The 24,868-nt window shown below is 37.9% G+C and overlaps 1 protein-coding gene across 1 annotated transcript in view; it reads left to right on the top strand.

Moving 5' to 3' along the window:
* Positions 1-385: 385 nt before the first annotated feature.
* LOC128518652 (serine/threonine-protein phosphatase 6 regulatory ankyrin repeat subunit A) overlaps positions 386-24,868 on the top strand; it is a 34,071-nt gene continuing 9,588 nt past the window's right edge. The window contains exons 1-14 of the mRNA XM_053491869.1: positions 386-1,231; positions 5,142-5,225; positions 11,981-12,059; positions 12,519-12,589; positions 12,701-12,901; positions 14,580-14,667; positions 14,923-15,065; positions 16,541-16,753; positions 18,669-18,747; positions 18,821-18,935; positions 20,907-20,989; positions 21,136-21,199; positions 21,338-21,406; positions 21,530-21,670. Coding sequence (XP_053347844.1) covers positions 1,088-1,231; positions 5,142-5,225; positions 11,981-12,059; positions 12,519-12,589; positions 12,701-12,901; positions 14,580-14,667; positions 14,923-15,065; positions 16,541-16,753; positions 18,669-18,747; positions 18,821-18,935; positions 20,907-20,989; positions 21,136-21,199; positions 21,338-21,406; positions 21,530-21,670 — 1,574 coding nt within the window. The 5' untranslated portion in view covers positions 386-1,087. The remainder of the gene's footprint in view (positions 1,232-5,141; positions 5,226-11,980; positions 12,060-12,518; positions 12,590-12,700; positions 12,902-14,579; positions 14,668-14,922; positions 15,066-16,540; positions 16,754-18,668; positions 18,748-18,820; positions 18,936-20,906; positions 20,990-21,135; positions 21,200-21,337; positions 21,407-21,529; positions 21,671-24,868) is intronic.

The following is a 24,868-nucleotide window of genomic DNA, read 5'->3' as shown; positions in this document are numbered from 1 at the left end:
GGCTAACCCTGTGCTATGACCCCAGTTCCTCTGGGAAATGCGAAGACTCACTGTGTGGTAATGTGTGTGTGTGTGTGTGTGTGTGGCTTAAATTAAATAAAAACTGTAAATTATAGTCAATCTTAAGACTTAAGTTATGATTCTGTCACATGTTTGGATTAAAGCGGATCTGACACGGTGTCGGGGGTAAAATTGGCAACAATGACCTCGTCCTGTTACTTTTCTCATCAGCCGAACCTCAGAGCCATGCACGTAGCAGCCGTGTATATATACAGTCCTATATCTCCCTCCCTCCCTCTCTCTCTCGTCTCGAGTTTCATTGCTGTACTCGTGCTCTCACTGCAGCTCCTGCCATTCATTAACAACAAAACCCTGAGGTGTAGAAACGGTTTTATGAACCTGTCTGGGTCTTATGTGTTTTCCTTTTTCTCTTAGCTTCTTTTATCTTGTCTCTCCCTTCCCCGTGTCTTCCTTCCTTCCTTCCTTTTCATGTTTGGTTATTTATTAATGTTTTTTTTCCTCTTTCTCTTTCTGCCTCCTCTGTCATTTTCTCTTTCACTCTGTCGCTCGGTATCTGGTGCGCAGGAGGATTAGAATTGCACTGGGGGTTGGCTGCATTGGCTAGAGCCTAAAAAAAAAAAAAAAAAACCTTGGTTTTAGCAGGCTGCCATGCGGCATGAATGGACAGAGAGGGGGAGAGAGGTAGAAGGAGAGCTCACGGCACGGCTTTGTTCTCATTATTCGACAGCGGCGAGCCCCAGCGCTGCCTCTCAGAGGTTCACTAAGTGACGCTTTTACGATCACGCACGCGACGAGAGCAGATCATCATCATGCCCTCTAGGCGGACCGGATTACTGCAACGCCGGCGGCTTTAGCATAGAGAAATCCCCAAGCCGTTAGCATGTGCATCGGATGGAGATGACGGCAGGACTGTAGTGGATAAAACTCAGGATAATAAAGGATAGTTCCCTCCGCATGCTGGACTAACCTAAATTTATTAGGGGATTTATTTATTTATTCATATGATCGTGGACGCCAAGGTGGACGAGGACAGGAGTGGGGGGGTCGTGTTTTTCCTGAAGCACCTATGAGGTCGGAGCGAATGAGTCGCGTGTGTATCGTCGTCCTAGAGGAGGTAGAGGACGACGAGCCCTCCCCTCTGCTTTCCAAAACGCCGCAGGACAACGTTTCACAGGATTCAGCTCCCGAATCCGACGATCAGGAAGACAAGGTGAGGACGACACGGCCAGACGAGGGATTTGCATTTTAACCTGGAGTGTTAGTGCTTTTTTTTGGTCGTTTCCTATTTGGTTTAGCGTGACAGGCTAATTGTCATTGATGTGCATGAACAGAGACGGAGCGTAATTACTGCACTGCCGTGTCTTGTTCTGCTTTTGATTTTATAATGCACGCACCAAGTGTTATTAGCCATGATTACACACGGCTTAATAGAGCAATAAAAACAATCTGTCAATAATAAATCTGAAATAAATCTGAGGGAAATGTCTGTGAAACCCAGCGATAATCTGCTTAAATTCCAATGTGGGGTATTTGAATGCTGGCACAGTCCCGATCAGAATATTTGCATCCGTGTTTGCGTCACTCGGCGAGAGAAACACAGCAGGAGGAAATGATCTGGGTTAAAGATAACTCTAAACACTCAGGGGTTTAGACTGAGGAAGTGAGGACTAATAGTCTGAAACAGAAGGATGACGCTTCTCGCCGTCTGTTCAATGCAGACGTTCTGTTATAATTAAAAGTTGTTAAAGCAGATTCGGTGTGTGATGTGTGCGAGTGTGAAGCTGAAATCGATGTCGAGAGGAAAGAGAGTCAAATGTGATTCCATGTAATCCGAAGAGGATCCTTGTTTTTTCAGGGTCTATTCCTTAGCCGGGTCTAAACTGAAACCTCCGGGTTGATGTGTTATGACATCAGTGTTTTAATAATAATAATAAAAATAATTATCGAAAAGAAAAGGCCAAGGTAATGTTTCCTTTAAATGTAAAATTGTAAATAATTTCTGGTGAATTATGAAAGGTCTTTAATTTATTAAAATCATTTATTATTTGTAAGAATGTTATAAACGATTAATATAGAGATAATAAAATAAAGTGCATTAAAATTAAGTATCTTATTAAAATACATAAGTTTTCTTACTGAAATATTAAGTTTCAAGGAAAACATTTGAATATTTTATGTGTATATATATATATATAAATATTTTTGTATATTTTTGTAAACTGATATTTTGTTATATACTTTATTTGGTAAAACTTTTTTTAATGTACAAAATTTATGCAGTCGTTAAAAAATATATATATTAAAAAATATATCGTTTTTTTAACATATCCTATGAAATAAATGTAATACAGTTAAACCTTGGATTGTGAGTAACTTGGTCTGCGAGTGTTTTGCAAGACAAGCAAATCTATTTTAACTTGGTAAATGAGTGAGGTCTTGCACTACGAGCAGTACATATGCGCTTTGTCCACCGAGCATCATGTGATCACATCTGAGCCATTGGTTCTTCTCCCTCTCTCTCACTTTGGGATTGTGGGTTAAACTTTCAAGGGTAAAACTTCGGGTTAATTTACTTTATTTTAACTTTATATAGTATTAATTATTTTTTATATGAATATTTTTAGGTTGTGTGACAAATCATTTGAGTTTCTATTATTTCACTTAGATATACGACTGCTTACTGTACTTCAAGTTTCAATTGTATTGGATTTAAATATAAAGAGTTGAATATTAAAGGTAAATATTTTAAAGACTGATTTAAGAAAAACGTTATTTCATAAAATAGATTTTAAAAAATGTACATATTTCAAATAGAATATTTAAATATCTCAACAACAAAAAATTTTGTACCTAACCTTAGTGCTAAAGCTGTAACATTGGTGGTGGTTATTAGAGAACCTGACATGATCAGACGACATCGTCCACCCCTCCCCAAACAAACAAATAAGCACATTAACATTTTCACTTGCTCTCAGGACATCCTGTTGAGAGCTTCTTGGCCTGGTTACTTTATGGAAACTGTATTAAAACTTGTTCTTTGAAAAACACAAACACGCGCGCTCACACACACGCACTCACACACCAGAAGGATTCCTTTCTTTATGATGGTGCTGCTGTGTGTTATTCACAGAGCTGAGGCAGCTGGGATTTTCCTCTGTGTGTCTGAGCACGTCTCTGCTCCGCACCTGGTCTGCAGGGTGAGGTGTGTGTGTGCGCGCGTATGTGGGAGCTCATGTTGTGGACAGCTGTGTTTCTCACCTTATGTCTAGTTCAGTTTATGTTGATGGGTGAAAGGGTATTTTTATGTTTTTCACATTCCCTCTCTCTCAGGGAAGGTTTAACATTTTTCTAGTGGACGATACGGACCAAAATCTTGATGATGTTTTTTTTTTTTTTTTGTCTGAATCTGTCTATCTCTCTGAAATAATATTTTAGTATTTTGTATCATTTATTTGGTATAATAAATTAAAGGTTGTCATAGACTAGGTTGTCATTTATCCTTTTGCAAGAATGGGGTTTCAGTCTCAGTTTGAAACACGCTGCAACATGTGGACATGAAAAGAAGGGAAAATAAACAGCCTGTAGTAAACAAAAACATCTCTGAGAACACTCCTTCAGTTGATTTTAACAATAACAGACTCTAACACAACCATAAAAATGTAAACAGAACAAAAATAACAGACTGTCTTTCTCTGAAGTTTTCTGCTGAAGTAAATGGAGAAGGAGAAAGACGGAGGTGCAGACTATGAGGAAAAGTGGGCGGTGACACCGAGTGGGCGGGACCGTGCTGAGACAGATTGGTTTAGAATGTGGGTTTTGACAGGCAGCCGCTCTCCTCTTTTTCCAGTAGTGACGTACTTTCATCCGTTTTGCAAGCGACAGTTGGCGTAATTATCGATTGTTAGAACAGCTGTGATGCGGAGTGATGCATATGGTACATATAGTTAAAAATCCCAGTGCTGTTACACTCTATATCAGCACTCATGGAATGTCTCTCATCCTATCAGAACATTATTACTGCTCTTTCTTACTAACTAACTTAAAAATGCCACCGAAAGTGATTAAGCCAAGCGCATTCAAAGATGTACAGAAATCACTGCAAATTAAATGTCTGTCCAGTCTGAGATTGCGACTCGCGGTAACTAACAATAGTTACCCTGCAGCTGACGAGGAGTTCATTTCAGACCCTGCATTTGTTTAGTTTTTTTTTTTACACTTGCCCTCTGACGGTGTGTAACTTAAACCCTTTTGCAGAGGTTTTCCTGAAGTTGTGAAACGTCAGCGTTTGTTCTTGCGATAGTGTCTAAGCAGGCGCGTTTTTGCTGATCATGTGTAATTTAACTCCTGAGTGTCTCCATGATAAATAATCTTTAAGTGCCTCACTGTCTGTATGAGCGAGTTGCTGTATCAGTTATAGGAGTAATAAAAAATAAAATGTGTGTGTGCACATCCAGACTAAGCAGATTTTATTGTAAATAGGCCACTTCTGGTGAGATGCTCGCTGCATTTCATTGGCTTTGTACATGTACTTTGAACAATGACAGTAAAGTTGAATCTAATCTATTTTTTTCCTCTGCCTGTAGTTGGTGTATTTGTGCATTAGTGCTTAATCAGTGCTTAGCACACTGTGTTGTATTTCATGATACACAGTCTGGAGAGTGAGCAGCCTCAGCCTTGTGCATGTTGCAGTATAAGAACCACGAAAGCAACTTTTAAACTAAGTGGACCTCATTAAGCCTTGTTAGTTTCAGTAAGCTTGTATGGTAGCGATTTTCCAAATGAGGTCAAACTAAAAGTTTTTTTTTTTACGTTTCCCTTATTTATTTTTATTATTATTATTTAAACAGTTAAGTAGTTATTCAGTCAATTAAATAAGTATTAATAATTGTAATACCTGTGACTTAAATGTCATCGTGACTGTGAAAAGACGATAAATCGTGACGTCTCAAAAGCCTGTTTAAGGCGAGCCACCTTTAGTGTGTGTGTGTGTGTTAGCAGTGAGCCGATCTCTGTCACTCACCCTGAACAATACAATACATTAAGAACTCAGCTTACTGTTAACGTCTTCGTCCTGGCATAAAGTATAATCTTATACCCACAAATATTGTTTCTTTCCCCAGCCCTCATTGTTGAAAGCCATCTTTAATGTGGATCCGGATGAAGTTCGGGCCCTGATCTTCAAAAAGGAAGATGTCAACGTCCAGGTATTGTCTTCTTTGTTGTCGTGAAAATGTTTTATGCATAAACCAAGTATTCAAGAGCTGGTTCAGCACCAACTAGTCTGATGCGCTTGCCTTTTTTCCCCCCTCCCATCTCTAGTAACTAGTAAGAATGAAAACTAGACAATTATTTTAAGCTACTTAAGTGTGAACTTGTAGGTTTGGAGAGAAGCGCAGAGACATTGCAGTCTGACTTGATTCACTGCTGATTATAACCGAACATCACTGTCTTTTTATAAGGCTTTTTATATAATTACAAGTGGTTTTTGTTTCCTTTCTTTGTTTTTTTTTTTCCTTACCTCCCACCTTTGGGGACACGCGGAAAGGAAACAGGGACAGCAGGGAAGTATTTGCTTGAGACTACACGATTTTTGCTTGTTGAAGCGTTACTCTAAAGCAGCCTCACTGTAGGGATGATGCATAAAGCATCACTGATGTGATTTGATTGCTCATTATGGCACTTAATTGCTCATTATGGAAATCGCTATGACGATTTCTCACTTATGCACATTTTTTTCTTTTTGTTATTCGTGTTTCTTCATGTTTTGCATCATTTATTCAGGTCAGTTCGATTAAATTCATTTTTGTATGTGCTTGCTGTCAGTCATTTTTACAAAGCAGCTTCATAGCAACATACAAAAAAAAAAAAAAAGGCTTTAGTCTCGAATCTGTCTCCTTTCCGGTCACATGCTTAGGAACTTGCCATCCTCATGGATGAGGGCTTAGAAGAACTCAATCAGGCATCCATTAAAGTTTTTTTCCTTTTTTTTTTTTTTTTAATCAACATTGGAAAAGCGGTTCTCCCTGATGCTGAGGTCAGGCTGAACTCGTACCAGCCCACTAATGCCCTGGCCTCTTTGCTCATCGATTCCCTTTAATCAGAGCAAGCTCTTTCTACATGGATGTATCTGACCACTCTCTGTATCTGTCCTTCTCTCTCAATGTTTTCTTGTTATATTCTGGATAACAAGCTGGTGAGCTCTGTGTCTTTCTCTCACGGTTCTGTGTCTCTCGGCAGCTCTCCGCTCAGAGTGGAGATGGTGCAGTCTTTTTTTTTTTTTCTTGAGAACAAACCCTTCACTGGCGGACTGCCTGGGGAATCACGTGACTTTTGCAGCGTGTGTTTCTTTGGCAGAGGCAACAACAGTGCGCTTAATAAAGAGAGCGGCATCACGCAGATTAGCATTTCATTTCAGGTTTTTTAATATCCGTTCGTGTAATATCCCTAATTAAGCGTTATTTTTTGGGGGGGAAATATTCCAGTCACACTGGAAAACTGGTGTTTTAAAGAAACTAATAAGTCTAACTAATAAGCTACCTCCACACGCCTACACAAATACAAACAGCCTCCAGCTCCCACACACACTCCCGGCCAAGCTGCGCTCCAATAGATCCGTGGAGCTTTTGCATTTATTGGTGCTCTTCATCATGCCACACTCCGCATTGTCCCTAGACACCAATCCGGCTCCGGTTACGTTAAACCGCACATTTGTCCAACGCAGTGCGGATAGTTAGACTAGGACAGTTTCAAATGGAAAACACGAGACGCGTGAAAAACAGAAAACTTTATTTGCAAACTTGTGTGCAAATACCATGTTTATTACTTACATAAAATTAGAGTCTTTGTGCAGATTCATGATCGTGTTCAGAATTTATGTGCTTGCATCTTTTCTCTGGTAACTATAGTAACAGCGGTACTACAGGCAGACCATGCTCTATAGCAACCAGGTCTGTACCAGTGATGGTAGCTGTTTTGATAAAAGTGGAAGTAGTAGATGTAAGTATTGAATATAGTACTAGCAACAATGAGCGGACCCAAGCACCCTTCGCCATCCCCACTCGGGCACACCAGAAAGTCAGCAGGCACATGCATTTAAAGGGGATATCCCAGTACCATTATGATATAATTTTAGAAAAGAGGGAATTTTATTTTTAGACCTCCAAAAAGCATCACCATATGATGTTACTGAATGTGATGTCACAAAGAAAGTTATCAACCACTTTTCAGTATAAATTTAAGGCATCGTCACGGCTGACCCTCCCTCTGCAATTTTGCATCCTCAATGTCTCGAAGTGCCGATCGCATAAATCCCCTAGGAGGAGTATATCAAAATCCATCAGGAGTATTTTGGCAAACGACACAAAATAACTGACTTCCTGTTGAGTTGAGCCCAGGACATACAATGTGAAAAGTGCAAGTGTGTATGTAGCAAAGTCAGGGCTTATGTCATACTGCTTGGGCCCTAATAATAATAGTAGTTGTATTAAGGGTATTTGAAACAATAGAAGAAGTAATAATAATATCAACAGTAGGAGTAGTAGAGGTGGTAACAGAGGTGATGTTGGTGTTTGTAGTAAGAGAAGTAAATAATGGTGGTCGTGGTAGCACGGGTAGTGATGGTATTAGTAGTAATAGTAGTGGTGGTGGTATTAGAGCTGTAGCTATTAAATATTTTAGTAATCAAGTATTCTACCAAAATTTTTATCGAGTAATTGGAAAAAAAAATCATTTTGCTTAATTAAACAGCAATGTAAAATATATCAGAAACAAAGATTAATTGGTTTTCTTTTTAGAAAAATCTACTTTTATTTTTCAAATTCATTAATCATTGTCATTATTCACAATACAAGAGGAGGCTTAAAGTTGACTTGAGATAAATTAATGTATTACAGTGCAATACATTCTTATTTTAAAGCCTTTTCTCAGATGCAAAAAACAAAAAAAAAGGTATTTCAATTCAATTCAATTCAATTTTATTTATATAGCGCTTTTAACAATGGTCATTGTCCCAAAGCAGCTTCACAAAAAAAAATTAAAGATTTCAAATGACTTTATAAAAAAAAAACTAAGTCACACTGTTATGCACTAAAATGCCGCCCTGCCACGGATTAACCCCCACATTATCTCTATCAAATATTCTATTAGATATCTACATGACAAATTACATGACAAACCCCTGCAAAATAAATGTGCCACAAAATAAACATTATATGAGAATTTGTATTACGTGTCTTAATTTTTGTGTATTAATTTCGTGTATTAGTCACGTGCCTAGGGGTAATAATATATTTGAAAATAATAAAATGAATTTTTGATTGTCTGTTGTCCTAATATATTTGATAGAGATTATGTAATCCGTGGCAGGAGGGCATTTTAGAGCATAACACACATTAAAACAAATAATTATACAAAAACACAAGTTGTGCAACTTAACTTTCAGAAATAAAAGTTTCAGAACTTACAGCTAAGGCATAACATAAGCCTCTACTGACAATTTCTGTCATTTTCTCTTCTTGGTTTTTTCACCTCTTGTCTCACATCTGAACTGGACTTCATGTTAATTTAAAGAATCTGTTATCTTGAACTTTCAGCTGCATAACACACATGATGTTATCATCTCTATCTGTTATCACCCAAATGAGGATGGGTTCCCTGTTTAGTCTGGTTCCTCTCAAGGTTTCTTCCTATTGCCATCTCAGGGAGTTTTTCCTTGCCACTGTCGCCGTCACCCTTGGCTTGCTCATCAGAGACATTTCATTCATTCATCTCATTATTATCTAGACACATTTTTCTCACTCATACACAATTTATTATTATTATTTTTTTTATTTATTTTAAATTTTTTTTTTTTATGAGTTTCTTTCATTTTTGTGAAGCTGCTTTGAGACACTGACCATTGTTAAAAGCGCTATATAAATAAAATTAAATTAAATTGAATTGATATTTTTATCGCTCCTTTCCATTTTGCAGCCCGCAACCTAACGCTCCTTCAAATCAATACACAGCTAATTTTTTGGGTGACGTAAGCACTTCTATTTCGTTCATGTTTAGTGGCGGCTTGCATCCGGAAGCACACTGTCACACCAAACAAATAATTGCGCAAAAACATAAATAAAATTTAAAAATGTATAAAATTAATTAAAAGAAACTTTGAGGCCACAATCATTTTTTGTAATCGAATTACTCGATTACCACCAGCTGCTTGAAGTACTGCAGTGCATCTTCTCCCCCTTGGACTGCCTATTGCGGACAGTCTGAGCACCGATGGAGGGATTGTGTGTTCCTGGTGTGACTCGGGCAGTTGTTGTGGCCATCCTGTACCTGTCACGCAGGTGTGATATTCGGATGTACCGAGCCTGTGCAGGTGTTGTTACACGTGGTCTTCCACTGCGAGGATGATCAGCTGTCCTTCCTGTCTCCCTGTAGCGCTGTCTTAGGCGTCTCACAGTGCGGACATGACAATTTATCGCCCTAGCCACATCAGCAGTCCTCATGCCTCCCTGCAGCATGCCTACTGCACGTTCACGCAGATGAGCAGGGACCGTGGGCATCTTTCTTTGGGTGTTTTTCACAGTTGGTAGACAAGTCTCTTTAGTGTCCTGCGTTTTTAGAACTGTAACCTTAAATGCCTACTTTCTGTAAGCTGTTAAGGTCTTAACGACAATTCCACAGGTGCATGGTAATTAATTGATTATGGTTAATTGAACATGTATGGAAAACATTGTTTAAACCCTTTACAATAAAGATCTGTAAAATTATTTGGATTTTTACAACATTATTGTTGAAATACACAGTCCTGAAAAAGGTACTGTACTGTGTGTGTGTATGTATGTGTGTGTGTTTGTGTGTGTATATATATATATATATATATATATATATAATATAACAGTTTATATGATAATCAGTCATGAGGTGCAGATGAGGGTGTGTTTGTATGTCTGGTTCTTCTCAAACTTCTTTCCTCATGTCGGCTTTGGATCTCCGTATTATAATCTATAATAATTTACTTATGCTTTCTGATTATGATCTTCACATCCCTTAGATTTTTTTACTTTATTTGTTTTTTGGAAGATGTGTTTCTTTCATGCAAGTCTATATATGAGCCGTCACTATAGAAATAAAAACACTTTGGAACAAGAAAAGTGGTATTAACCTGTGGTTCATGTTACAGTCTGATCTACTGTATAAACTGTGCGGTTACACAACGATCATACACATTCCCTGACCAATCAGATTGCTTTGCTGTTGACCTTTGATTGAAAACTCGTGAATTTTTATGGCTTCAGCTAGCCTTATACAGTAAGTGAGCGTGAAGTAAATGGGCATTCTGTGGTGTTCTCAGTACAAGGAAAATAGTGGCCTGTGGTAAACACACACACACATACACACCAGCTGTGCTAAATAAAGATTAAACCATTAAATCAGGCACTCATCAGAGAAGAGAAGATGAGGTGTTTACTTCAGGAGACTGTTACTCACTAGTAACAGGAGAAGGATTGCTCATTTGTTTTTCGCTCTGTAAGCCTCTAATGTTGACTAATAGTACACAGGATACAGGTTCTCTAGAAGTACCACACTTTATTTATTTTACATCACTTGACAGGTTTGCACGGGATAAACAGGATAGTTTAATTTCTATGATTTTAGGTTGAGCTGCAAGCCACGAATGCACCGCTGTCATCACTTCTTCATCAGAAGTGAATCTTTAGCTTGATAATAATAAGATGGGGAACAGAGTGAAGGACTTGCTTTATATAACTGCTTTTTAAATGATTAAGTTAGCAAGTAATCATCATCTAAATGATGGCTCAGATGTCTGATATCTGTATTGTAAAGAAAATTTATATTAAAGCACTCCGCTTATATTAAAACTTATCTGTCTCGTCACCGCTTTCCGTTCAAGGCTACTGTCTCCCCAGTCACTGTTGTGCAGGTGTGTGTGAACATGTTACATCAGTTTTGCATTTGTCATTCATGAAGTGCCCAAAAGAAGAGCAAGATGCAGTGATTTGTTTGTTGTGAGGATGTACTTGAGTCAAAACGACTTACAGAAAAGCATTTAGAAGTGTTTAGATATCTGCTAACATAATATGGACCGATACTTTAGGAAGGGGACAGTTTCTTAAAGAGAATCTTAACTGGTGACGAGACACAGATTTATCAGTACGAGTCTGAGAGCATGTGGAACGGAAACATCCAAGAAAAAGTTCAAAAGTCAACCATCAGTTGAAAACAGTTTTCGTGGGATTCTAAGGGCCAGTATTGGAACATTCATCAGGAAAATCAGCAGCCCTTGTCACAGTGAGATGCTTATTGAAGAGCTGTAGCTTAAACTTCGGAATAAACTCTAAGAAATGCTCTCCAAGGGCGTCGTGATCTGGCACGACGATGCATGTCCGCATTTTTTTGCCCAGATTGTCGACAGCCTGAAGATTTACTCCTGATGAAGTGAAGACAGCGGTGCATTTGTGGCTTGCAGCTCAACCTAAAAACATCTTTTAATTACGAAAGCTTGGTGACAAAGTGTATTGAAAACCAAGAGGATTATGTTGAAAAATTATTAATTTTGTCCGTTCTAAAAATTAATTAAAATAAATCCTACAGACAACGTGCGGATCTTTTTTCTTTTTTTTTCTTTTTTTTACACTCCCCTTTTTAAATGGACCATTTGGGGGGGGTGGGGGGGTGGTACAAGCAAGTTTCTGTCTGTTTGTTAGTTAAAAATGACTATTGTTCAGAAGAATTGTTGCTCTAATACCTATAACATTTAAATTTTTTTATTTAACTAAAGGGTTTAAAAAGTTTCAATGCAATATCCTCCTTATTTCTCCATCATTAAAGGAATTTAAATTGTTGAGATATGAAGGTGTGACTCCTTTAAAGCTTGTTACAGTATTTTATGAGTCAGACGTATGAACTGGATGTTGTGTATGGACTAAAGTTGTGTTTATTTTTTTAGGACAATGAGAAGAGGACTCCCCTCCACGCTGCAGCCTACTTGGGTGACGCTGAGATCATCGAGCTTCTCATTCTGTCAGGTATAAAAGCAGCATTCCGTCTGCATCGGCATTCCCTTCCCGGAAACTTGACAGATATATAATAGCCTATCCAGAATTTACACACAAATATAGACCGGCTACTCCCATTCATATACACCCGTGTACAAACACACACACCACACACACATATATACATATTGGAGTAGGAGTCAGCTGATCTCCTGGAGAACTGACAGGAGGGAGGACACTGTTATGGGAGATTGATGAATACCAGCAGGTGCAGCTGTGCTTATTTTATTTTGCACACATGTGCCCTCAGAGGATCATGGGAGTAAGCTCCTTAACAGGTTTCAGGAATTTGGTTATGTAACAGTTTCTGAGTTGTTTATATCAGTGAATGCTGTTGCACTAAGTTTGTGATAACAGAGTGAAACTGTAATCTTGTCTCTTTCATCTCTCTCTCTTCTCTCTTTCATCTCTCTTTCTTTTTCCATACAGGAGCTAGAGTAAATGCCAAAGATAATAAGTGGCTGACCCCTCTTCACCGTGCTGTTGCCTCCTGCAGTGAGGTATCACTTTACACTACACAAGTATACACGTGAATGCAAACTAACCACACACCACCATTTACAACATCTGTGTGTGTGTGTGTGTGTGTGTGTGTGTGTGTGTGTGTGTAGGAAGCAGTTCAGGTGCTGCTGAAACACTCGGCAGATGTGAATGCTCGGGATAAGAACTGGCAGACTCCACTGCACGTGGCAGCGTCTAACAAAGCGGTGCGCTGCGCTGAGGCTCTCGTCCCCCTGCTCAGCAACGTGAACGTATCGGACCGCGCGGGACGCACCGCCCTGCACCATGCTGCCTTCGGCGGACACCTCGAGGTCTCAGTCTGTGCAGTACAATACAGTATTTTAGTAAACACTGCATTACTATACAGTACTACATGACACATTAAAGTACTGCGTCATATTTATAGTTCTTTATTACACATTGCAGTAACATTCCATAATATAAATATGTAGTATGTACAACAACATATCATACGGTACAGTGCAGTACCATAGCACAAGTAAACTTCACAATCGAGGTCGTGCTGTTGTACTGAATAGACACAAAAACACTACTTTATTGCTGTATCAATAGATTATGATTTGTTATTTTAGTTAACCAGTAATTTTAGTCCACCAGCACACATCCTTCTGCAACTGGCAGACCTGGTGTTGAACTAGTGACTGACAGTTGGTGTAATTAATGGAGGTAAAGGTATTTACTAGTTCCAAAAGGCAAGGGAAATAAATCATGGAGGAAGCAGACAGTCCTGTGAATCTTAAAAGGTAACGGTAAGAAATAATAATTATAATATCACAACAGTTTATTTCTGAGGACCAGAAATAATTTAAACTGCAATTAAATAAATTAAACTAAAATTTTGTTAATGATAGAAATATGTATTTTGAGATTTCTAGTTGTTTTCCCTTTTGACAGTCCACCCACAGACTGGGCTGTTTGAAATGTAATAATTTTCTCTTTCAGGCATGTTTAAAACCGTGTCTGTTCTGATATTTAAAAAGAAGAGAAATAGTAGTGATAAAAATAGTGTCATTTTGGTGCGTTAATTTTATTATACATCGCACACTTTAAGATTCAATTAACCTTTAGCTTTGATTATAGCGCACACTCTGGTGGCCAGTTCGTGTGTGAAAATGATTTCTGATGCTCCTTGTGTCAGTCTTTGTTTTTTTTTTTTATATATATATAATGTAGTGAGGAGTTCTTAACTCGGTTCCAGTCATTTCAGATCTCCTTAGTTGTTTTCTTTGCTTGATGGAGCCCAATAATTTGAGTCTTCTGAAATTACGCTCTTTTTTTTTTGGGCCAGACATTGTATCTGTATCTAACGTCTATCTGTCTGTATGATTGGGTTGGCATGTTAATTTATTAAGCTTTTATACACTGTATACATATAAATGCTAGATGTTCCTGCAACTTCTTTTGTGTAAAATTTAATTGCACAGTCATAAGCGCACTTTATATATGTTCCACGAATTGTGATTAAACAAACCTGTTAAAACTCCATTCAAATTTGTTCAGGTTTTATGTGATGCGTGCACAAACAAATAAAGAACCAAAAATTCCAAAAAACATCTTGATGTGTTCTATTACTCATTTCGGGCATCCCAAAATATTTTTTCCTCAGTAGATACAGTAGGTTCCAGACACGCCAACTTTACAGTTTTATTATATGTATGGAGATATAAAATGTGTCTGCTTTAGTTGACGTTATGGTGATAAATAGAGTTTTTGAATAACTGTATTCAAAAACATATTTCAATAGACACACATAAGTAAATGTTAGATCTTAGCTGAAATGTGAATAGTAATTAATAACAGATTACTCATATTCAGTCACACTCTGCAAGTCTGAGCGATTTGGTCATTAGTTCAGCTTTAGCTTAAGTTAATGATGTGTTCAGGTTAAACCCATCTAGAATAGTGTTGTAGTGTATGTTTGAAGTAAATTCCAGAAAAATGGTTAATTGGTGTCTTGTACTGTTTTAGATGGTGAAGCTTCTGCTGTCCAGAGGAGCCAACATCAATGCATTTGATAAGAAGGACAGGAGAGCAATACACTGGGCTGCGTATATGGGTAAGTCTCAACAGGAAGCATTATATATGCGTTACATTAGCTCTGCTTCATTACTCAGTGCTGTGCCCTAGTTTCCATCAGACTGAACCACTCCAGGCTAATAAGCACTGAGAGCTCGGCCCTGATGGTCTGTGTCAGCCCGTGGCTGTTCTATGGAAAAAAACTAAGACTGATGCTTTTCTTTGTTTTCTTGCTTTTGTTCCTCTTTTGTTACTTTTCTTTATACTTTGTTGTTGTAATTCCTCTCACCATTAGGTCATATGGAGGTGGTGCGCTTGTTGGTGTCTCATGGTGCTGAGGTGGTGTGTAAGGATAAGAAGGGCTACACACCGCTCCATGCCGCAGCTTCTAGTGGGATGATCGGGGTGGTGAAATACCTGATGGATCTAGGCGTCGAGGTGCGTTTCCACCTCCCTGCATTGCCACATAGCTCCATCCTTTGTTAAACATCTCCATGATTAAGTTTCAAATAGAGATGATGTAGTGTCGAGGGATATAAGTTGTCTCAATCTGTATAAGGGTAGACAATGAACATAAAAACAAAAAAACAGGCTTACAATGATTAATTTAGAAATATTTGGCACACAGAAACATTTTGGACATCCAAATATCTTTAAGAACATATTGTTTTTGTATAAATGTATAAAAAAAAACATATAGTCAGCTTGTTTTCTGATTGTACAGTAAGTCCCAGACTTACGAATATTCAAGTTGCGAATTTCCCCAGATATGAACAGACCGTGGTTCTACGAACATTTGTTGATTCGAACAAACCACAGAAATAGCTTGTGTGTATCGTACAAAAAATAGACACTGCAGTGCACCAGATACCAGTATTTACTAGGGATGCACCGAAATGAAAATTCTGGGCCGAAAACGAAACCGAAATTTTTGGATGCACTTGGCCGAAAACCGATACCGAAACCGAAAATGGCTTCATTAAAAAACATGTTTAAAATATTTTCTTTTTGTTTGTATTAAAAAAATGTTGCATATTGCAACTTTGCTGTCCTCATCTGAAACTTTGAAGTGCTTCCAAACCGCCGACATACTCCGTGTTTGATGCGTAATGACAGCGCGAACGAGACGGGAGGATGGGAGAGGCGTGGCGACAATTTTGGCTTTTATTTTCGGCGCTTTCTTACGTTTCGGCCGAAACCGATAATGCTATTTCGGCCGAAAATTTTCGGCGGCCGAAATTTCAGTGCATCCCTAGTATTTACAGTTGCGTACAATACATTTATTGTGTAAGTCAATGTATAAAATGTCTAAAGTTTGGTAGTATGTATGTGTGTGCACGTGTGGAGGTTCGGGAGAATTGAGTCGGCCTCAGCGGTTTCAATCAATCAGTCCGGGAGCACTATGATAGAAAATGGCTGTCCTGTAAAGCTATCCCGATGGTAAATAATCCTAATTATGGAAAATCCTCAACAAAACAGAGTACACTCGCCAATTAAGTTGAAAACAGCTCTGAGATACAATAAACACCCACATTTCACGTACTCAGACATGTTTAGGAAGGCTTACATGCATTTATAATTTCTGGCCACATGATGGCAGTGTGGCAAAGGGGACAGATGCACCGCTTAGATTTAGCCAAGTGGATTGGTGTGCTTTAAATTGTGTATTTTTGTCAAAAGTGTGCAAGACTCACTTTGTCTGACTTAAGAACAAATCTGACTTATGAACGTGCTCCAAGAATGTAACTCAAGCATAAGTCAGGGTCTTACTGTAATAATCAACATGTTTGCCAGTGGCTTTAATATTCATATTTTATGTAATAAATGTAATAAATCATTAAAAAATATTTTTTTTTACTTATCCTGTGCTGGGCAGCTCTGTTGCTCACCTCTGGGTTTAATCTTTTCTCTAGATCAATGAACCCAATGCATACGGAAACACTCCGCTGCACGTGGCATGCTACAACGGTCAGGATGTGGTGGTGAACGAGTTAATAGAATCAGGTGCTAACGTCAACCAGGTGAACGAGAAGGGCTTTGCACCACTGCACTTTACTGCTGCCTCCCGCCAGGGAGCGCTGTGCCTGGAACTGCTAGTGGGTAATGGAGCAGATGTCAACATCAAGGTGAGACTCCACAGATTAAATGTAAATCGTTACTTATATACACTACCAGTCAAAAGTTTGTTTCCATGGTCTTTCCTAATTTTTATTTCTTTCTACATTGTAAAATAATACTAAAAGCATCCAAAATGTGTCTGCTGCTTATGCTTGGATGCCTTCCATGAGAGCCAGTTTCATCATGGTGATTGGTGGGTTTTGCAAACGCTCTGTACAATATTGCAAGAAGTATTTTAGAGGCCCAGTTCTTCCTGCCTTTTTTGCTTAAATTTGCTAAATTTGTTAAGATAAAAATTTTTATATATATATATATATATATATATATATATATATATATGAAACCTTTTCCCTTTGTTGGAATGTCAGCTTCTCATTGACATTGAGGACTCCCACAAATCCAAAATTATTAAATAAATAACCTTACGTAACACATCAACATATCATTAGATTAATTAGGCTGTGGTGTGTCCTCCATCCAATTTCCTGTGTAAGTTATTAGTATAGATACAGATATATATTAGAGAGGAAGAATTCAGTTTAAACCTTCTCACCGGTTCACATTAAAGGGTAATTCAATGCAGAATATTTAAATTTTATTAAAATATAACTTCTTGTTTGCAGTTTAAATAGAAATTAAATTAAATGTGCTTGTTTATTTACTTCAGGAGACAATGGAAAAAAAGAGGCACATAGGCTTTTCACTTTATAAAAAGAAGTTATGCCAATTCTTCTGTTTAATAATTAAAAAAAAAATAAGCCAACACAAATGTGTGCCAGCTGGCTCAAAAGGTTTGTTTCATAGCACATTTTATTCTTTTGATATACAAATAGTTCTGTCTGCGCACCTGTTTTCTATGTGTGTGAAAAATGTTACTCCCAGAGAGCAGATCCTTTTTGTAGCGTGGTTGTGTGTGTTGACTGGCACAGGCTCGGGGAACAGACTGACCCATATAAGAGACTCCTGGAGTAACAGAAGGTGGCGGGGGGAGACACTGTAGGGTACAAACGTGTGTGTGTGTGCCTGAGGCCCTGCCACGTCGTTTCTCTCCATATGGTTCTCGACTTTGTCTCAAAACTCCAAGAACAATGCTTATGTTGAACCTGATTATTGTTTCTTATTGCTCTGTGATGTAATAAATGTGTTCAGTTGTTTATCTGTAGTAAGATCTTTATCCTGGACATAGTGGTGGGGGATCCAGAGCCTAACCTGGCAACCCTGGACATGCTAACTGGAACACTAATGAATCATATACACATTTGAACACTAATTCACCCTGAGGTTAATTCAATCATGGCCAATGCTCTAGGGATGGGAATGACTAGAGGACATCTGATTTAATTTGTATTGCGGTTTTGTGTCATGATTTTTTTTTAACACCCCGATTCAATTTAAGATTAAAATTTTTTTCTTTTTTTTTTTCTTTTTCTTGCTAACAAACTTTGTACATGTTTATTTTATGACTACATTATTAAAACACTGCAAAAGAAAATCTGATTTCCAAACATTAGTATTCCGGCAAAGAAATTTAAATCTCGCAGGACAATATCTGTCAAAAAACAACGCGTTATGTAAAAGAGCAATTTTCTGGGTTTTGCTTGGATGAAAAAAAAGCAGGTGTGACAAAGTCTTCAGTAGGACTTGTGTGACTGGTTCTGCAGGATGTTCAGTCAAACAAAGCAACTAATTTCCTTATAAAACTGTACCTGAGACAGTATTTAGAGCAAACGATCATCACACTAATTATTGACTTGGTTCTATTAATAACTGTTTACTGCTTTGTTGAGATTTTTTTTTTAATGCACAACCTTTTTTTAAAGACATAAACAGTGTGAAATATTTCATGTTTCTTTCATTTATATGGCTCCTCTGGTTTTCTCACACCTCTGCTGCTTCTCAACGGAACCATTTGTTTCTTAACAGAGCAACGACGGGAAGACGCCCCTTCACATGGCTGCTATACATGGCCGGTTCTCCAGGTCTCAGGCCGTCATTCAAAGCGGTGAGTCTGGTTTGTTCTTTCTTCAGTCCTGTTGGCTGAGGTCAGTGTGTGACCCGAGATTTTGTGTTGTCAGGAGCTGAGATTGACTCTGAAGATAAGAATGGAAACTCGCCTCTGCACATAGCAGCCCGATACGGCCACGAGCTCCTCATCAACACCCTCATCAGCAATGGCGCTGATGTAGCCAAGTGAGTGTGTGTGGCCGTTAGTGAGCCTGAAACCATGCTGGTCTCTGATTTGATTCGGCAGGGCTTTACTACGGTGCCAGAGAAGTGCAAAACAAAATAACAAAACAGAAAACAAAATAATAACACGGAAAACAAAATAACACAGATTTTGACCGCTGATTGGACGAGACATCTGTCACTTCCAAAAAGGAAGTACTGCAGCCACACGGACATTTAGATGTATTTCCATTTAAGGATTCATTTTAGTATTTTAGGATAATACAGCAACTTGGTCAACTAAGTTGTGTTACATGTGCTTTAAAAAATATTCTGACTTCACTTGATAGTACTTCTTTTATGTCTTGAGTGACGGGTGTCTTATTCAATCAGCAATAAGAATTTAATTTGCGAACTATACCTACCTTTTCCGGTTTGAGTGAATTGTTATTGCGTTTTCTCATTTGGCATTTTGTTTCTGGATATGTCGTTGTTTATTCTGATTAGTTATATTGTATTTGGTTTTCTTATTTTGTTTTTTACTTTATTTTGTTTTCAGTTTTGTTGTTTTGTTTTTTATTTTGTTATTGTGTTTTTTAAAGTGGTTATTTTGTTTTCAGGTTTGTTATTTTGGTTTGTTACTTTTACGTCTCAAAAAGCACTGCCCTGGGATAACGTGTTGTTTAAAATGAACAAGGGTAGAGTTTATGTTAATATTGTACTAAAGGAGCACAGATTAAGAGTGAATGGAGCAGATTGTTAACTAACAGAACACAACAGTAACTCAGACACATTTTATGAACAGAAAAGCATCTCAGAATGCACAACACATTGGTCACTGAAGTGAGTGGGCTACAATCTGAGGCTTCGGTGTGCACAGCCTCTTAGACTCTGGGCAGAAGTCTCAACTCAGAGATGCATTTCCCTTCATCACAGTGGCTATTTGAGTTACTGTTGACTTCAGACGGCTCAGACCAGTGCTGGCTTTTCTTATCTGCACTGCTTGCACATGAACCGTAGATTGTTTCTTTAAGTGAATAAACAGGTGACCAGGCGGTCCTGTTACAGTTTTATATAGATATAGAAATAAAAAAAGGAACATTTTTTGGCCATTTGCTTCACACTTAAATGTTTTTCATTTTTCATATATATTTTTTCTGCTACATGTTCTCCCACTGCTAATGTAAATATAGGTATCGTTTATCACTTTTTTTCTACTAGTGTTGCTTCCATTACTACAGTAAAATACTACAATGAGTCCTTTATTCCTTTTTAGCTGCTTCTTCCACTGCAACTATTGCTCTTTCTACTCCCTTCTCACTCCTTACTTTTTTTTATTAATATTTTAGTTTTTTCTTTAACTACTTCTGCTTCTATCTATCTATCTATCTATCTATCTTACAGTACTGTGTAAAAGTCTTAGATGTCTGTTTTTTTATATAATAATCTTACAGGAAAATATCTGTAGGCCAGGAATGAAAGCAGTATATTATTAGATAAAATTTGAATTTGATTTATTTATGTAAAAACAAAAAACACCAGCCAAAAAGTAAGAAAGCTTAAAGAAGCAGGTGTGACAAAGTCCTCAGAAAGACTGAGGCTAGTTCTGTAGGATGCTCAGTTAAACCTTTCTTATAAAACTGCACAAATTAAACCTGAGATTATATTTTAAGTAAAGGTTTATTACACTTATTACTGACTTTGTTTCATTAATTACTATTTAATTTTTTATAGTTTTTTTTTTTATTCAAGTAAAAAGTTATAAAATAAGTAGTTTTTTCCAGAAACTTTTGAAGACATCCTTGCTCTGCATCAGTTATTCGCATTTGTCTGTTCATGTTTTTTTTTTTTTATGAATTTCTTAATAATCTTTGTATATTAAAGCTGGTCCAACCATCTAAGTTGATGTTATTTAAAACTAATCCACCCCTCCCCACCAAATCGTGCTGCGTAAATGTTCTCAGTATGAAACGTGTCGTCTCGTGTTGCGTGCAGGCGAGGCGTCCATGGCATGTTTCCTCTTCACCTGGCTGCACTTAGTGGATTCTCGGACTGCTGCAGGAAACTTCTCTCCTCTGGTGAGTCTGACAGGTGACGGTGTTTGTCAGATGTCATGTGTGTGTTACTGAATCCTGATAAGCTGAAATGATATTTTTTATCATAGTATTAATTGTATTACCAGTACTTGTTGACGTGTGTTTGAATTATTTTTACCCTGGTTCAGGTTTTGACGTTGATTCGCCCGACGACTTTGGCAGGACGTGTTTACACGCGGCCGCAGCAGGAGGGTGAGTCTCAGCCAGGCTGTACTCTGATTACTTCATATGCGGCTCGAGCTGCTCAATGAGGCCTTTGTGCGTCTCTTCAGCTGCCTAATTAATTCAGACAACTGGAAATTTACATCATTGTGTCTCTATTTCATGCAGGAATCTCGACTGTTTAAATCTGCTGCTCAACACTGGAGCCGACTTTAACAGGAAGGACAAATTCGGAAGGTGAGTTTTGGCGTCGGATAAGCAGCAGAACTTATCCTCCAGTCCTGACGCCATTGTCTAAAACCTTGTATTTCTATGTATCTTGTTAATGTCATTTTTATTAGGGTGTGTGTTTGATTTCAGGACGCCCCTGCACTACGCTGCAGCTAACTGTAATTATCAGTGTCTGTTTGCACTCGTGGGCTCTGGGGCCAGCGTGAATGACACGGACATGAGAGGCTGCAGCCCCCTGCACTACACTGCTGCCTCAGACACCGACGCCAAGTAAGAACACACACACAGAAAAAAATGGAAACAACTTGTCTGTGATTTATCTTAAATAGATTCTGTCCTTCCTCTAGGGTCCTAAACACATGTGACATTTATCAGTTTAATTCAGTGCTTGTAATATGTTAATACCGCTCATAAGAGGAAACACTGGAAAACAAAGATAATTAAAAATGGCTCGGAGAAAGAAAAATGTTCAAAGGAAAATATCATCTATGAATTAATCTGATCAGCACCGCCCTCAGTAACCCATGATTTCATTACGGTGTAGGAGACAAACAGCTGTCTGACATCTGCCAGAGAGCACAGGCGTACATATTGAATGTTTAGTAAAGATACATCTGTAGCCTTAGCGACTTACATCTGTACTGTATGTAATGTGAAATGATGAGTTTGGTTTTCGATTTCAGTAGCTACCTGAGGTTTTTTTCGTTTTTTGAATAGGCAGCCAAAAGTATGTCATGATTTTTTTAAGACTGTTCTACAGTGCAGAAAAACAGTATGTTAGCATTTTTTAAAACTATATTATTTAAGACATTCAATTTTTTAATACAGTAAAACTTCGGATTGCGAGTAACGCGGTTTGCGAGTGTTCCGCAAGACGAGCAAAGATTTTTTTATATAAATTTTGACTTGGAAAATGAACAACTCTTGTTTTACGAGTACCGAGTATCATGTATCACGCATGTGCTTCTTGATCACAACTGAGCCAACGGTTTTCTCTCTTGCGCTGCGGAATTGTGGGTAACCGTCTACCCTGCTGTCAGCTGTACTGCTGTACGCGTCTCTTACTGCCATTCGTGCATGCGTGTACTGATTACTTTAACACTGTGACCACGTGTGTGCGTAAAAATATATTTTATTTTGTGTCTGTATGCGTGTGTATAGCGCGCGTGTAAAGCAAAAGCAAATCTCATTAGAGAGGTTAAAGATCCATTTTCTCTCTCTGCTTAAGGCTCAGCCTGCTCTTTGTGTCTGTGTGCGCGCGGGTCATTGGACACCGTGCCAGACCCCTCCTACTTTCACCTTCACAGACAGACCACACACACACACACACACACTCTTTCTCCCTGCTCTACACAGAAACACTGCTCTGTCGCGATTCTTTTCGAAGGTAAATTGCAGGTTAATTTGTTTTATTTTTATTTTTTTATCAAAGTCTTTTTTTATTGGAAATATTAACAAGTTACATATACATACATACATTGTACACTATTTTTTTTTCTAACCGTACCCCTCCCCCCACCCCACAAAAAACAAACAAACAAACAAAAAAAAGGCAGTCAGCCGAAAAAGAAATAAAGGAAAAATAAAGAAATAAATTGCACATCAAACAGGTAAGGAAGCGAAGGAAGTATTAGAAACAAAGACTAAAAAAGCAATCTTTTATTACAGATCTAATTGATTTGCATTTATATTTTCAAAATGGCTTATTAATGGTTGCCAGGTATCATAAAATTTCTGAGTCGATTCCTTTATAAAATAACAAATCTTTTCTAGATCAAAAAAATACAATTCAATTCAACTTTATTTGTATAGCGCTTTTAACAATTGGCATTGTCCCAAAGCAGCTTTACACAATCAAAAGAATTATTTAAGTTTGTATGGAATTTGAATGTGTATGAATCAAAATCGTTAGATAGTCCCTGGTGAGCAAGCCGAGGGCGACAGTGGCAAGGAAAAATTCCCTGACCTACAAGACCTCTTTAATCCAGTGAGTACCCACTTGTGGCGACGACTCCTTTCACTTAAACAGGATCAGTCTCCTAGCGAGAAAGGAGCTAAAGGCAATCATATTGGCCTTTGCGTCATTCAAGCGGGTACCACTTGAGTCAACACCAAAAAGTGCAATAAATGGGGATGGTTCGAATGGTATTTGCCATATTTTTGACAAGGTATCAAAAATAAAACTCCAAAAATTGTATAGCTTTGGGCATGTCCAGAACATATGTAGTAGCGTAGCTGATAATTTGTTTTATTTTTACTTTACAGCAGTGGTCCTGGTAGTGTGTCGGTCAGTCGAGTGTCAGAGAGATTTCATGTTTATTTTCCCAATAAGACAATGTTTTCGTTGTGTGCGCATGTGTGTGAAAAGAGTGGGGAAAGGGTAACCGTGTAAGATGAGAAGGGGGGGAGAGGAGGGGCCTCCTTACTTTAGCTTCACACACGCCACAGCGCCTGTGCGCACAAACGGAAAGACTTATGTGTCAGGAAAATCTACTTTTTTTTTTAAAGTAAAGTGCAGGGTAATTTTTTTTTTTACTTTTTCATTTTAATTATTTTTATCTATTTATTTTTTTGGGCTGGGAACGAATACTTTGAGTTTCCATTATTTCTTATGGGAAAATTTGATTTGGTTTGAGTGTTCTGAATTACGAGCCCTCTTCCGGGACGAATTATGCTCTTAATCCAAGGTTCCACTGTAATTAGAAATGAATCATTAAACACTGAAAAGGAAAAAAAAATACACATGAAATGAAGGCTTCAGAAATATGTAATAATCTCATTTAAGAAGCTGATATTGAGATGTGTCTGTTACTTACATTGTGTAAAGCCTTCATAACAGCTTTAATCTGATAATCTGAAGTTAATTTCTGAGGCTGGTAACTTTTGCTCTACAGCAGAGGTGAGTTTTGGTCTTGCTTTCCTCGGAAGGTCTTCATGAGAAACAGTTTCATTGTGGTGTGTGTGTTTTGCAAATGCATTTGACGATACTGTTCTTGCAAGATATATAAGTATTCCAGAAGAGCTGACCGTCAGGTCTTAATATTAACAACTGACTTTTGTTACTTAATTACTTAATGCCCTACATGTTATTTTATACTTCAGTATTGAATAATCCAGTATTGTTTTAGAAAATAAATCCAAACTTGTGTCTGAACTGTATTTCAGAATAATGCACTGTGAAATAATGTCCTAATCACTGATATTATATCAATTCAAATGTTTTTATTTTATTTGTATAGCGCTTTTAACAATTGTCATCATCTCAAAGCAGCGTTACAGAATCAAAAGAAAATTATGAAAATGTGTATGAATCAAAACAATTAGATGAGCAAGCTGAAGGCGACAGTGGCGAGGAAAAAAATCCCTGAGATGGCAACAGGAAAAAACCTTGAGAGGAACCAGACTCAACAGGGAACCCAACCTCATTTGTGTCATAACAGATAACAGGAATTAAAATCAGTGTTAATT

Source organism: Clarias gariepinus, chromosome 3, assembly GCF_024256425.1.
Source record: "Clarias gariepinus isolate MV-2021 ecotype Netherlands chromosome 3, CGAR_prim_01v2, whole genome shotgun sequence".
Lineage (NCBI taxonomy): Eukaryota > Metazoa > Chordata > Actinopteri > Siluriformes > Clariidae > Clarias > Clarias gariepinus.
Note: the sequence above shows the minus strand (reverse complement) of the source record. Positions and strands in the feature narration are given on the sequence as shown.